Below are 13,407 nucleotides of genomic sequence, written 5' to 3'. Positions count from 1 at the left end.
ACAATTCTTGATCACACAGGCTACTGTGCTTCTTCTGTGTGGACTTAGTTGACAAAGGACCACTTTTAAATGTTCATCAGTAAAGATGTCACTTTTAGGATTAAGGTGTGCCTAATCCAGCTATTGTATCTTTAATCAATATGCAAAAACAAGACAATGAATAAGGAAGACTGAAGAATAAGTGATACTTTTGAATTGCGATGTTGAATACCTTTGAATTACTCACAGGGCAGTTACTCGTATGATCTTTATCAGGTGGAATTGACCTAATAGCAGTGAAGAACATGGCACATATCATAGACGGCCAGATGAAGGAAAAAACCAACCATCTTGGAAGAAGTACAGCAAGAATGGCCTTTAGACATGAAGGCAAGACTTCATCTCAAAAACTTTGGACAAGTGATGAGGTGAGATCAGGCCCTGTAAAAGGATATCATGCCTATTACAGTAGAAGCACACCCAAATAGAGGAAGACCCTCCATGGGATGGATGGATGGTGCAAACATAGAGACTATTGTGAGGAAGGCACAGGGCTGGCACGGTTTTATTTTTGTGCACGTAGAGCTGTTGTGGGTTGGCATCGATTCGAGGGCACCAAACAGCAACGAGAAGGCTCACTCACTGGAGCCCTTGGTTGGGGTCAGTAGTGAACAGATTTGACTGCGAACCCAAGGATGAATATGCCCCGAGGCATTTTGAAAAAAAGACCCGATGAGCTAAGTAGATAAATATAAGAAATTGTAACAGTAGAGAGTATAGTTCTATACACACATGGGGTCCCATGAATAAGGGTTGAGTTGGTTGCAACTGATTCACCCTAACATGCTATTGGAAGAGAGGATAATAGCCCCTATTTCACAGTGCTATAAGGAACCCTGGTGGCATAGTGACTTTCACATTTGGTTACTAACTGCAAGATCAGCAATTTGAACCAGCTCTGGGTGAGAAAGATGAGGCTTTCTACTCTGTTAAAAAAAGGTACAGTCTTGGAAACCCACAGGGGCAGCTGTACTCTGTCTGATAGGATTGAGCTGGGATTGACTCAGTAGCAGTGAGATTTGAGCTCACAGTGCTATGTTATGGATTGAGTCAGATGGCCCTATAAAGTGCTCAGTTCAGTACCTGGCATACGATTATTGTTGGGTTCTATAAAACCAAATCTAATTCATGGAAACCATGTGTCTGCGGAATAGAACTGCTCCAGGCTGCGAGGTTTGTCTTCCAAGGCCCCCCATGAGGGCTTAAATGGTCAACCCTTAGGCAAGTAACAGTTAACTGGGCTAAACTATTGCACAACTCCAGGTCTGCATCTGGAACATAGTATTTATTTTATTCATAAAATATAGGAATCACTCTATTTTATGCAAATAACACAAGCAGTCTACTTTTTAATTTTTTTTAACTTCCCACCTTGCTCCCCAGGTATTTCCAGAAGGATATTATGTCATTTCTTTTTTGTTTTTAATCATTTTATTGGAGCTCGTACAACGCTTCTCACAATCCATCCATCCATTGTGTCAAGCACATTTGCACATTTGTTGCCATCATCATTCTCAAAACGTTTGCTTTCTACTTGAGCCCTTGGTATCAGTTCCTCATCTTTTCTCTCCCTCATTTCTTTCCATGTGTCCTGGGATTAGAAGAAAAAGAAGAAGGAGGAGGAAGAGAAGGAGATGGAGAAGGAGAAGAAAGAGAAGAATGTGCGTGTTCTCTGTGTAAAATTAGTCATCCACAAGTGTTTATTTTGCCTTTCCTACCTGCCAGACCTTGTGCTAGAACTGAGGGCATAAAGGTGAGCAAGATAGATATTGTTTCTATTCTTGCTTTAAATCACCCAACAGGTATTTTTAAATTTTCATGTTGACTTTACACTGTGGCTGTTATTACAGAAAATACAAGACAATTTTAATTCATGTTCCATATATTCAGGAAGCTTATAACCTGCTTGAGGAAATAATTGCTTCCTCTGTGAATAATCCCAGGCCTTGGTGATGTTTTATTCTTCTCAATGGCTCTTATCAACCTGTAGACTGTTGACAGATTTAGCACCCTGCCAAATGTTGTTTATTACTTGCTTATCCATATGTTTATTTACTTCCACAGAAGAACAGAATCAGTTAGCTCATGCTCCTTTATAAAACTTATTGTATCAAAATAATAATCACAACTATTTATTTTAATTCATGATTCCCTGGATTGGGTATTTGGGCTGGGCTCAGCTGAGTGATTCTTCTTGTGTTGGCTGTGCTCGTTCTTGTATCTGTTGCTAGACACTCATCGGTTCAGTAGTTCCACTCCTGGAGGCTGGGTGGTTTGTTGACAAGGACATCAGGAGTGCACGGCAACATGGTCTCTCACATTCCAGCAGGTAAGTCTGACCTTGTTTACACCTAGGCTGGTAGAATTCTTAGAGAACCAGTAAATACATGCAAAACTTCCTGAGGCCTAAGCTCATAACTGGTACATTACTTCTGCTGTATTCTATGAGCCAAAGCAAGTCAAAGGCCCGGCCAAAATCAAGGAGCAGAAACATAAACACTTCTTGATGGGAAATGTTGCAGAGGCATTGCAAGTGGGCATGCAGACCTGAAGAGACATACTGAACCCCCTACTCTCCATCGGCCATAGAGGCGATGACGTTTTAAAGAGAGAGACATTCTTGACACACTACTGTTTTCTTAGAGCCCGAGGAAATTGGTGCTTTGAGAGCAAAGGAAGTCTCTCTGAAGAAGGACATTAAAAATTATGATTTGAAGGATAAGGTAGGGATTAACTAAGTGGAACGTATTCTGGTTTGAGAGACATGTATGTGCAAATTCTTGAAGTTGGAAGGATCCTGGAATTTTTCAGAAGAATAAATGGTGAACAGTATTTCGTGGGTGATGCTGGGCATGGATTGAGGGAGGCAGTGCTGCTGGAGGAGGCAGGCATCATAATGGAAGGCCTTGTAAACCTTAATAAGGAATTTGGATGTTATCCTAAGAGCAATGGAATGCCATTAAAGAATTTTAAGAAGGGGAGAGAAATGATGAGGCTTGTGTTTCTAAAAGAGGGCTTTGACTGCAGTTTGGAAAATGGATTAAGGGAGACAAACGTGGAAGTGGGAATAATAAAGCCCTATTTAAAACTTGCAAATACCTCTGGCAGGATTAAAGGGTTGTCAGCTACTTGAGCTATAAGGGTGTGATACCGGACAGATTTTCCCCTTACAACCCAGAATTGGCGAAATGAGATCCGGTCAGGTAGAGGTGAAAAGAGAATTCCCTGTGGAGCATACTTAGTTTTCTGGCTCTGTGTAGCTCCTACCCGTATCTTAGCCAGAAGGACAATATAAAGTTCATAGATTAAGTTTCTTTTTACCTTTCTATTAGCAGAACTCATCATTTGCCTTTAAGTAAGACATTTCATTTTGATTAAAGTAATAGCCGTGAATAAGTAAAAAGAAATTAATTTCCAGAAGGACATTCACATCTAACAGGATTTCATTTTTTGACAGGTCTGAGGTTAATCCATCTCTTCCCTCTGCTAACATCTATGATAGCTAACATTTATTGAGTTCCTACTATGTGTCAGGCAATTTACATAGCTTATCTCATATGGTGCTTACAATAGCCTTTTTAGGTAGAGAAAAATAGTTCCATCTTGAAGATAACACAGGGAGAAAGAGCATTGCTAAAATGAGAAGCTCCTCTGATCCCACACTCATACCAAAAAAACCCCAAACACTGCCATCTATCAATTATGACTCATAGTGACCTCACAGTACCAAGTAGAACTGCCCCTATGGGTTTTGAGGCAATAATTCTTTATGAGAGAAGACAGCCTCATCTTTCTCTTAGAGAGTGGCTGATGGATTTGAACTGCCAACCTTGCAGTTAGCAGGTGGTCACACACTACCACACTGCCAGAACTCCTTCCCTAGTAGCGTATCAAAATATCCCATGAGTTTGGTGATGTGCTGAATAATCAGTTCAGTCCTGGGTTTTCTTAACCTTGCCTCCTCCTCCCAATTCCCCTGTGAGTTAGGTGCTGTTGTTATCTCCATGCTGTAGACAGGGAATATGAAGTTCAGTGAGGTCATGTACACTGCCCAAAGACACACAGCCATGTCTATTACAGAAGACTCTAATGAAGTGCTGTCCAGTCAGCCACCAGCTCCCAGAGGCTCACACATAGTCAACACAGAATGGCCCAGCCTGTCCCATCCCCATGATGAATTGTAGGTCTATGTGGCTCTTAGGGTTTTCATTGGTGGATCTTTGGAAGTAGATCAGCAGGCCTTCCTTTCTAGTCTAAATCGTTCAGCCTCCTACCAGCATGCACACCACCAAGGACAGGCAGATGGAATGACTGGGAATCAAAGCCAGGCCCCCTACATGGAAGGCAAGAATTTTACCAGGGAGCCACCAATGCCTCAGAATGAAATGTTATGTTTCTCTTCAATAGTTCATTATCCTTCCCCATCAGCATGTAAGCACAGCTCTGAATCATGGATACAGTTACTCTTCCCAAATCTCCCCCATCGACTGGAAGCTCCTTGATGGGAAGGCCTGGGTCTTAAACCACTCTTTATTCCTAAGTCCGAAGCAGTGGTGGCCAAGCCCAGAATTTAACCTGGTTTGGCCAGTGCCTCCTAGCAGGGAGACCATCTTTCGCTGAACACATGTGCCAACGCTCACAAGCTAAATGTTCTGAGTCCGTGTGCCTAACAAGCTGGCCAGGCAGGCAGCCCACCCCTCCAGCTGCCTCAGCACAGGCATGGATCAATCCCCGCCTCAGAACAAAGACCAGTCATCCACACCCCCTCCTCCTCCAACTGTGTGAGACCGTGGAGAGCTGGAGGTGCACTTGGACCCTGCCACACCACCACATCGTCAGTCACCAGCATGGCATGAGAGAGGCCCACTCTGGCTCCCGAGGCAGCAACATCATGAGGAATGATGAGCTGCTCTGGGGGAGTGGGAGCATCTTCTGATCAGGAGACATATGGGGCTGTCACAGGGACAGATAGACCCACAGGCTCCTTCCCCACCACACTGCCCACTGACCTTGACTCTCACCCCAGGTCTGCCTGTCCCTCGATGTTGCTTTGGGATGGGAGGGTATTCAGAGGGCGAAGCAGATGGCCATCCAACCCATGAGAGCAGGACAAAAAATAATATTATTGTGTGATGTTATTGTGGCATTAGATTTATAACTCATGTAGCAAAACCCTTTGGACTCACTTTATGTATATGTATCATGAGAGCATCTGAGTCTATTAACCTCTGGGTAGGTAGTTTCTGTCATCTGGAACACACAGATTAAAAAAAAAAGTTCAAGGGTGCATGGGGGAGGGGGGGAAAAGGAAAATAAGCTGATTCCGGGAACCCAAGAGGCAAGTGAATTTTGGGAATGATGAGGGCAACAATTGTATAGATGTGCTCTACACAACTGATCTATGTATTGTGCTGAATTGTATGAGCCCCAATAAATTGATTTAAAAAAAAAAAGTTCACCTGTACATTATTGCAGGTGTGGCAAAGAGCAAACCCTGGACTTCAAGTTGGCAGTGTTGGGTTAAAACTAGGCTCTTCCCTTAATAGCTGTGGAACTTTGTTAAAGGCACTTGGCCTTTCTGAGCCTGAATTTTCTCCAGGATGAAATGAACGTAATAAATGCCTTCCTCGTGAGGTTTACTTAAGCATTAAGTGAGCCAACGCATGTCTAATACATCTAATACATTATCTGGTACAGAGTGGGTAGTCTACAAACATTAATTGATTCTGTTGTGAGTTTGGATGGAAGTACTGCCTGTGAGGAGGACATGCTACAAAGCTCACCCTTAGTACTAGGGTTAATGTCAAATATTGGTATTGTACTGCATTGATTATGACTATAAACATTAGGACTGTCTCGAAGGTCTCTTTCCTCTCTGAAAGCCCAAGATAGCCAAAAACAAAGCTTGACTTTCAATAAAGCAGCTGGTCTAAAAGTCTGAAATGTGCTCGAGAGACCCATTCCGATTCCGCTTCGATGTCCCCAAGGCTATGCGCACAGTCTTTGTCTTCTTGGTCTTTGTTGAGCTCAGAACAGAAAAGGAATAATGGGGACCATGAGGGAAGCAGAGGAAGGGGGGGACATGGATACTTCCAGAAGGACAGGAGGATAGTACTTGGATGCAGGGAGATGTCTGTTGTCTCCAAAACGGATCTGTTCACACAGATGACCCCAAACCAGCGGGCGATGAAACTGGGTGGGGCACAGTACAGAGGGGGTAGGAAGGGATCATTAGGGGAGAGGAGGGAGGCAACTGCTCTGTGAGAAAAGATTGATGGAGAGAAACAGAGGGAAAGAGGACATGGAGAAATTGAGGTAGTGAAGAATGAGGTGTGCAAGAGAAGGTGGGAGTCCCTTTTGTGTTCCCCTTTCTAGAAACTTTCTAAGAATCCCCATGGCCTGCCAGGCATGAATTTTGTCATGGGGTGAACTCAACTCGCATGCTGTCTCCACGTGTCGCATGTATCAGCCACCCTGGTTGAGCCTCCAACCAAACACTGGTTTTACATCGTTGTGCCCTTGCCCTTGGGCTCTATTCTGGTTGGAAGCCTTTCTGCTCTTCCTTGTCCTCCTATGCAGCCTTTGGAAATAACTCTTCTGGGAAGGCTTCCCTCGGTCCCTAGGATAGAATTCGTCCTCAGCTCCTCCAGATTGCTCTGGTATCTTTATTTATCTTCATGGCCTTATTTCAGGATCATTTGTTTACTTGCTCGTCTTCCATACTACAGAGAGCACCACAGCCATAGAGTCTGTACCTGGTTCATCTCAGTACTGTTGGGACTTTAGGCGTGGGGTTAGGACCTAGGTCTTAGCCATGGTTTCTAGAAGGATAGGAGAGGGGAAGTGTAAGAGAACTGAGAGAAAGGGTGAACACAAGAAGAAAAGAGAAAAAGAAGAGGGAAGAGAAGAAGTGAGAGGAGAAGAAGAGGGTTTCATTAGGAAACAGAGGAAGAACGTGAAAAATAAAAGGTGGGGGAGTGAAAGGAGACGAAAAAGGAAAAGAAGGGGCATTAACGAGACTATGGCTAAAAGGAAACACAAGGAAATGCCTTTCAGAGAATATCTAGGAACCCCCTCAGCAGGAATCCCCTAGCGCTTTGCCCTTGTGACCTGCTTCTTCCCATGTTTGCATTCTCCCCAGGCACCATGGGTAGGCCCACATTGGGTGTACACATGTCTAAAGCATGTGTGGATAAGAGTGACTGCAAGGCTACTGCACAGAAGACACATTGTCTTAGGGTGGGTCGACTAGAGAAACAAATTCAGTGCTACTCATATATGTGTAAGAGAGAGCTATATATCAAGGAGTAGTTATATATCAGGAAAACATCTCAGCCCAGTCCAGATCAAGTCTGTAAGTCTGATACTAGGCCAAAAAATCTCTCTTCTGACTCATGCAGCTACATGCAATAATGCAGAATGCAGACAGATCCCAGGCCAGTGGGTGCAGCCTTGTGGTTCCAATGGCGGTGGAAGCATCACAAGGCTCTGGCAGATCTCAGCCATGTGGCTGGCCAATAGGAAATTGAATCGGCTCAGGGGAGTGGGAGGGGGAGAGATTCCCAGGACCCTTGTTATGTGGAGGTCATGCCCACAAGGAGGCACCATCAGGCTGTGACCTGATTAACAGGCTAGATTCCACCCCTGCACTTCAAGTTGACATGTAATGACCACATGTGTGGCTTCTTTATAGCTCAACTGCCACAGACCCCGATTGTCTGCTGACTTGTATTAATACCCATCACCCTGCTGCTGCTTCTCTGTCATCAACTCCCATCACTGGATCTGTCTGGATAGACTCTACTGGAAAACTACTGGCTGGAGTCTTTGTGGGAAGCCTCAAGACCTAGTTGGGTTTGACTGGTCTCAATGGGATTTTTTTCTCATCCCTGAGTTCAATCTCAACAACTCTCTCCCAAGCACTTGCCTCTCATTCAATTTTAACCAGACAGTCGTGCAAGTAAACTTCCCTGGTTATCAGTCACATATACCTCCCAAGTAGGGTTATGGTCACAGTGCAACTAAGGTTACACAGCAAATGCTCTGGGGACAGAACTCCTGGGATTCTTGCTATTCTCTGATGAAGGTTAGAGGTATGTCTTCCCCATCTTGTACTCAACCCATACTTAGCCCTCAGAAGACTGGTTATTACATGGATCTACACCACCTGAAGTAAAGCAAATATCATTAGAAAAATAAGAGTCTGGAAGCTTCTCTGAATCTTTTTCTCTCAGCTTCCCAAGGGAGGCTGTTGGGGGGGCTGGCCAAAAAGAAATGGCTTTTCAGTTAATTCCAAAAGCCATTTAATTGTCCTGATTGACTCTAGTCCCTTACACCTTCTCCCTGAGGCCCTCTTTCATGGCAGCCTTCACTTTTCACATAGCACAGCCAGACCCCAATGTGTCTCTTTTTTTTCCCTAATTTTTTTAGGGTGGAGGAAAAATGTATATATTCATTGGGCTAGGACAGACGATTACTCTTAACAAGTTGTTCTTAATGACTTCCGGAAATCACCATGCTTACGCTGGAAAGATTTTATGGGGAGTGAGAGGGAATAACACATTTGCAGCTAAGGTTTAGAAGGGTTCTGCGGAGTTCCTTGTCTTTTTGAATGCCACCTATTTGACACCGCTGCCCCAGCCCCCGCCATACCACACACACACACACACACACACCCCTACAGAAAGTCATGGGATCTTTGGGTGAGGGAAATGGAGAACTTAAAGCCACAGGGCTCATTTTAGTCCAGAGCCAACGCCTTCACTATCTGCACCAGCCTTTCCTTCACTGAAGGCACAATGAACTAGTGTTTGCTTCAACTGCTTGGCCTCTAGGTCTAAATACTGATGTAGCCAGCAGAAGTGAGTGTGAGCTAGAAGCGAAACCATCTTGGCTGGATAACCTCTACGCCAATGACAATCATGACTGTTTACGAGATAGAATACTAACCACTATTCTGCTTATTTTAGAGTGAATCTAGCCATCTCTTTGTAAGAAAGAGAAGACCGTTTTACATGTATTTGCTTGCCTGCCAGTGATGAAGAAGGGCCTTAGGTCCCACGGTTCTACTTAGAAGTTGCTCTAACTCCTACCTCTTTCTTAGAGACTCTCCTCCAGCCCTGACAGAGACGACTTTCCCACACAACCGTTGGCACATTGGCTGGTGATGGAGATGTTCAGAGCACAGGAGGCAGTGGAGACTGAGCGATGCCTTGTAGAACCCTCATCTTCTTGAAAGCTCCAAGGCCAAGGGCATGGCGAGATACGGGGCACAAAAAGAACAGCCAGTTGCCTTCAGACAAGGGCGGCCCTCCACGGCCGAGGCTTCATTTTGTAGGCAATGAGGAGTCTCTGAAGACTTTTCAGGGGGAGCAGGGTGTGGCTACCTTTGCCTAAAACGAAGGTGACTCTGAACTCAGTGTGGACAGTGGACTGCAGGGCCTTGAAGGGCAAGACAGGAAGCAGGGCAGCCAGAGCAGAGGTTGCTGAAATAGTGCAAGGTGAGAGAAGAGGAGGGTCTGCCGAGGGCAGAGGCCGAGTGTACACAGAGCGGGAGAACAGGACTCCTGGGCATTTGACACACGCGTGACTTAACAGACTTGATCCAGCAAATCAAAAAGGAAAAAAAAGAAAAGAAACCCAACAAAATGAAGCATTCCTTCCTAAAAGCTGCATTTTATTCAGCTATTATTAATAACTGATTTGATTCTATCCATTCCATTTTGCAACCCTGTCTTCTGCAATTGTCTGGTCCTGGTAACAGTTTTATTGGAGCATAGGAGGCACATTATAAATACATTTTATACTGCGCATTGTATTTTAAGCAAATTTGAGACATCTCTGATTAGGTGCCTTCCCAACGATAGCCTTGTTCAGACAGATAATTGCGTGCTGATTTTTATTTCATTTTTTCCCCCAGCTTTGTTCTCTCCCCCTTGGCAAAGTTGCAATCTTGCATACACACGTCAGTGGATAAAAACCCTTGAAAATAACTCTTCAGAAGAAATCTAATTTACTTTTTAATCTGGTTCGGAAATTTGCCAGAAAAATTTCCACCGACAAGCACTGCCATTTATTACCACTTATCACACACCCGGCCTGTGCTCCTGCCTCTGATGGGGCTAATGCAACAGGGGAGGAAGCTTGTGATACATTATTTATTTGATACAATCCCACCCAGATAAGATCTACGGGCAGGAGAGGATGAAGTTTGACCTTATCCTTCGTCTAAGGAAGAGTAAGGGATCTTACCTTGCACTTGTTTAAGGAACCCTCCTCTTTCCAGCTCCATGAGAAGACAGCTTCCCTGACAGTCCGCCCTGTGACTATTAACCAACAGAGAGCCAGTCTTGAATTTGCTTCCTTGCCACTTACCTACACTTGTACTGTGTAAGACCTAGAAGCAATGCATGTTCCTATCTGTTTCTTAGAGATAGTGGTCAGAATAGTACTTAGGACCAGCTTACCCAAACTTAGTGAACAGTGGTGGCTGACTGGTAGAATTCTCACCTTCCATGCGGGAGACCCTGGTTTGATACCCAGCCAAGGTTCCCCCTGTACAACTACCACCTATTTATCAGTGGAGGACATATGTGCTATCATAATACTGAATAGGTTTCAGTGAACCATCCAGACTAAGATGGATTAGGAAGAAAGGCCTGGTGATCTACTTCTAAAAATCAGCCATTGAAAGCCCTATGGATCACAGCAGCCCAATCCTCAAAGGATCATGTAGATGAGGCAAGAATGGGCAGCATTTTGCTCTAGGATATGTAAGGTCACCGTGAGTTAGGGCCAATTTGATGGCAGCCAACAACTCAAGCTCAATGGAGGTTGTCCTATGTTAAGGAAACACTATTGGTATGGGCCAGCTGGTGACCTTGGGCCAGTACTTTCAGTGCTCTTTTGTAAAACGAGGAGGGAACTTTCCAAGGCTTTATCCAGCTCACATGGCACCTGGGAGTGGTGAGGCTTTGACAGAAATCAAAGTCCTGGGAATGAAGACCGAATGCTGCAGCCTGGCTCTGCTGTTTCCCAGCTGGCTGATCTTTCACAGGTTGACTCCTCTGAGCGCTTATTTCCTGATCTGCCCGGTGGGAGTAATAACTCTTCCCCTGCTGACCTCATAGAGTTATTATGATGATAATGAATATGAAAGCTTTGCAAACAGGGGAGAATATATAAATGTATAATTCATCATTGATTAATTCATTAATTAGTGAAAACACATTATGAGATATTTACAGAACCTATTCAGAGAGGAAATAGGAGTCAGGCTGGAAGTAATTGGCAGATCTTCCTACATATCTGTCTCCGACTTCGGCTCCCAGCTATCTTGGGTGTTGTGGATGGGATTGTGTGTCCCCTGCTCCTGCCTCCACCTCCAAAATATGTGTTGCAAATCTTTGCTCCCAAGTCTGTGGTAAAAGGATATGTAGTTGTATAGTTGGCAAAGCACTTGGCTGCTGAAAGGTCAGTTGTTAGATTACACCGGCTGCTGTGTGAGAGACAGATGTGCCAGTTGGCTTCTGCAAAGATTTTTTAAAACCAAAAACCATACTCACTGTCATTGATTTGACCCCACCACATAATGACCCAATAGGCCAGAGTGCAACTGCCCTTGTGGGTCTCTAAGACTATTCTTTACAGACATAAAACGCCTGGTCTTTCTCTCATGGAGAGCAGCTGGTAGCTTTGAACTGCTAACCTTGTGGGTAGCTGTCTAACACATAACCACTCCATCACGGGGCCTCCTTGGAAATGTTGCATTTCTCCTCTGACTTACAGGGTCACCATGAGTCAGAATTCACTGGATGGCAGCAGATTTTGGGTTGGTGATAGCTGTGGTCCAATTCTATTTAGGAACAGGTCTTCTTTGTTGTGTTAACAGAGGGGGAGAGTGCCTTGATAGAGGGGAAGGAACAGGTTACATGATCACCCAGTGTGATGGGTTTATTGTGCCAACCTGGCCAATAGGAACATGTAGGATTAATCAGGTCGCAGTTTGATTGGAGGGCAAAGAGATAAATGCCTCTGCAAGGCCCGCCTCCCCCCACCCCCTCTCTCTTGCTTTCTGGTGATTGGGGGAGCTTGCTGGAGCATGCTCCTGCTTTAGGTAGTTCTTTGCCTCAACCTGTGAGCTACACTACCTGTGGGCTAACCCAACTTATGGATCATGTTGCTACAGCTTGAGTGTCCTTCAAGATCTGCTTCTCCGTGCTGCTGATGTGAACATCACTTGAGATTGAGGCTGGTGGATCCTGTTGCCTTGCATTGCTTGTGCTCCATATCCTATCCAGGTCTGCTCCAACAAGCTCCCGAGCTACCGACTGTTGGTGACCCACCCTGTTGTTTTCTGCCTGTGGGAAGAATCTGCTTGCCTTGCCTGAGGGAGGACTCTACTGTCTGCTTCCTTGATCTTGGACCTGGCAGCCCACATGAGGTGAAGAACTTCCAGTATATTAACTTCCATGGAAGCGAGTTGAACTGAACCCTCTGTACTGCTGTGTGGACTGTTATATTCTTTCTCACTGTATAAACCTATCCATATATATATAAATAACCATAAATGTCCTGGTTTTATTTCTCTAGAGAACCCTGCCGAACACATCCAGGAACTAGGAATCAAAGCTAAAAAGAGACAGTGCCTTCCCCCAGAGTAGACAGAGAGAGAGAGAGAGAATATTCCCCTAGAGCCAGGAGCCTGAATTCAGATTTCTAGCCTCCTGAACTATGAGAAAATTAATTTATGTGGTGTTCCTGCTTTAGCAGGACTAGATAACTTAGACCTGAGGTCAATCCCAGTCTAAGGGCCACTGTTCTCTGTTGCTCTGTGTCTTTCGTCTGTTGCCAGCCCCTAAAAGCCTTTCCTGGGGGTCTCACAGAGTTCTCAATATTCAGAAAACTGACATTTAGTCTCCTTGTGCCCCACCCACATTTCCTGAGAAATAATGAAAACGAAAGGTCTTTGAACAGTGAAGAGAAGTTAAAACCTTTGCCTGACTTGACATGCCCTGAGCTCTTTGGGAATTTCCTTAACTTATCCAACTCTTGTCCTCCTCTATAAAATAAGGACAATAATAATATACTTCATGGCACTGTTGTGACGAATCAGTGATATCATGTAACATGCCCTTGTTACAGGGCTCATTTATTTACTCACCATTGATGAATGAAGTGCAGCCTCATTCTTTTGTATACCCTTCAACCCTTGGTGCCTAGCACAATATCTGCCTGGAGGGAAGGATCCCAGAAATGCCTGCTAAAGGATGGGTGGATAGATAGATGAAAGGATGGATGGATAGATAGATGAAAGGATGGATGGATAGATAGATGAAAGGATGGATGGATAGATAGATGAAAGGATGG

At 44.6% G+C, this 13,407-nt stretch overlaps 1 protein-coding gene across 1 annotated transcript in view; it reads left to right on the top strand.

The window, feature by feature from the left end:
• Positions 1-2,346: 2,346 nt before the first annotated feature.
• The window catches only part of LOC101664062 (microtubule-associated proteins 1A/1B light chain 3C-like), a 94,837-nt gene continuing 83,776 nt past the window's right edge, over positions 2,347-13,407 (top strand). Inside the window, exons 1-2 of the mRNA XM_013007290.1 lie at positions 2,347-2,368; positions 2,683-2,762. Of these exons, the coding sequence (XP_012862744.1) occupies positions 2,347-2,368; positions 2,683-2,762 (102 nt within the window). The remainder of the gene's footprint in view (positions 2,369-2,682; positions 2,763-13,407) is intronic.

This window comes from Echinops telfairi, unplaced genomic scaffold (genome assembly GCF_000313985.2).
Source record: "Echinops telfairi isolate 266 unplaced genomic scaffold, ASM31398v2 ScPeMD7_7463;HRSCAF=8501, whole genome shotgun sequence".
NCBI classification, from domain to species: Eukaryota; Metazoa; Chordata; class Mammalia; order Afrosoricida; family Tenrecidae; genus Echinops; species Echinops telfairi.
The sequence above is the reverse complement of the archived record's forward strand: the minus strand, read 5'-3'. Positions and strand labels throughout refer to the sequence as shown.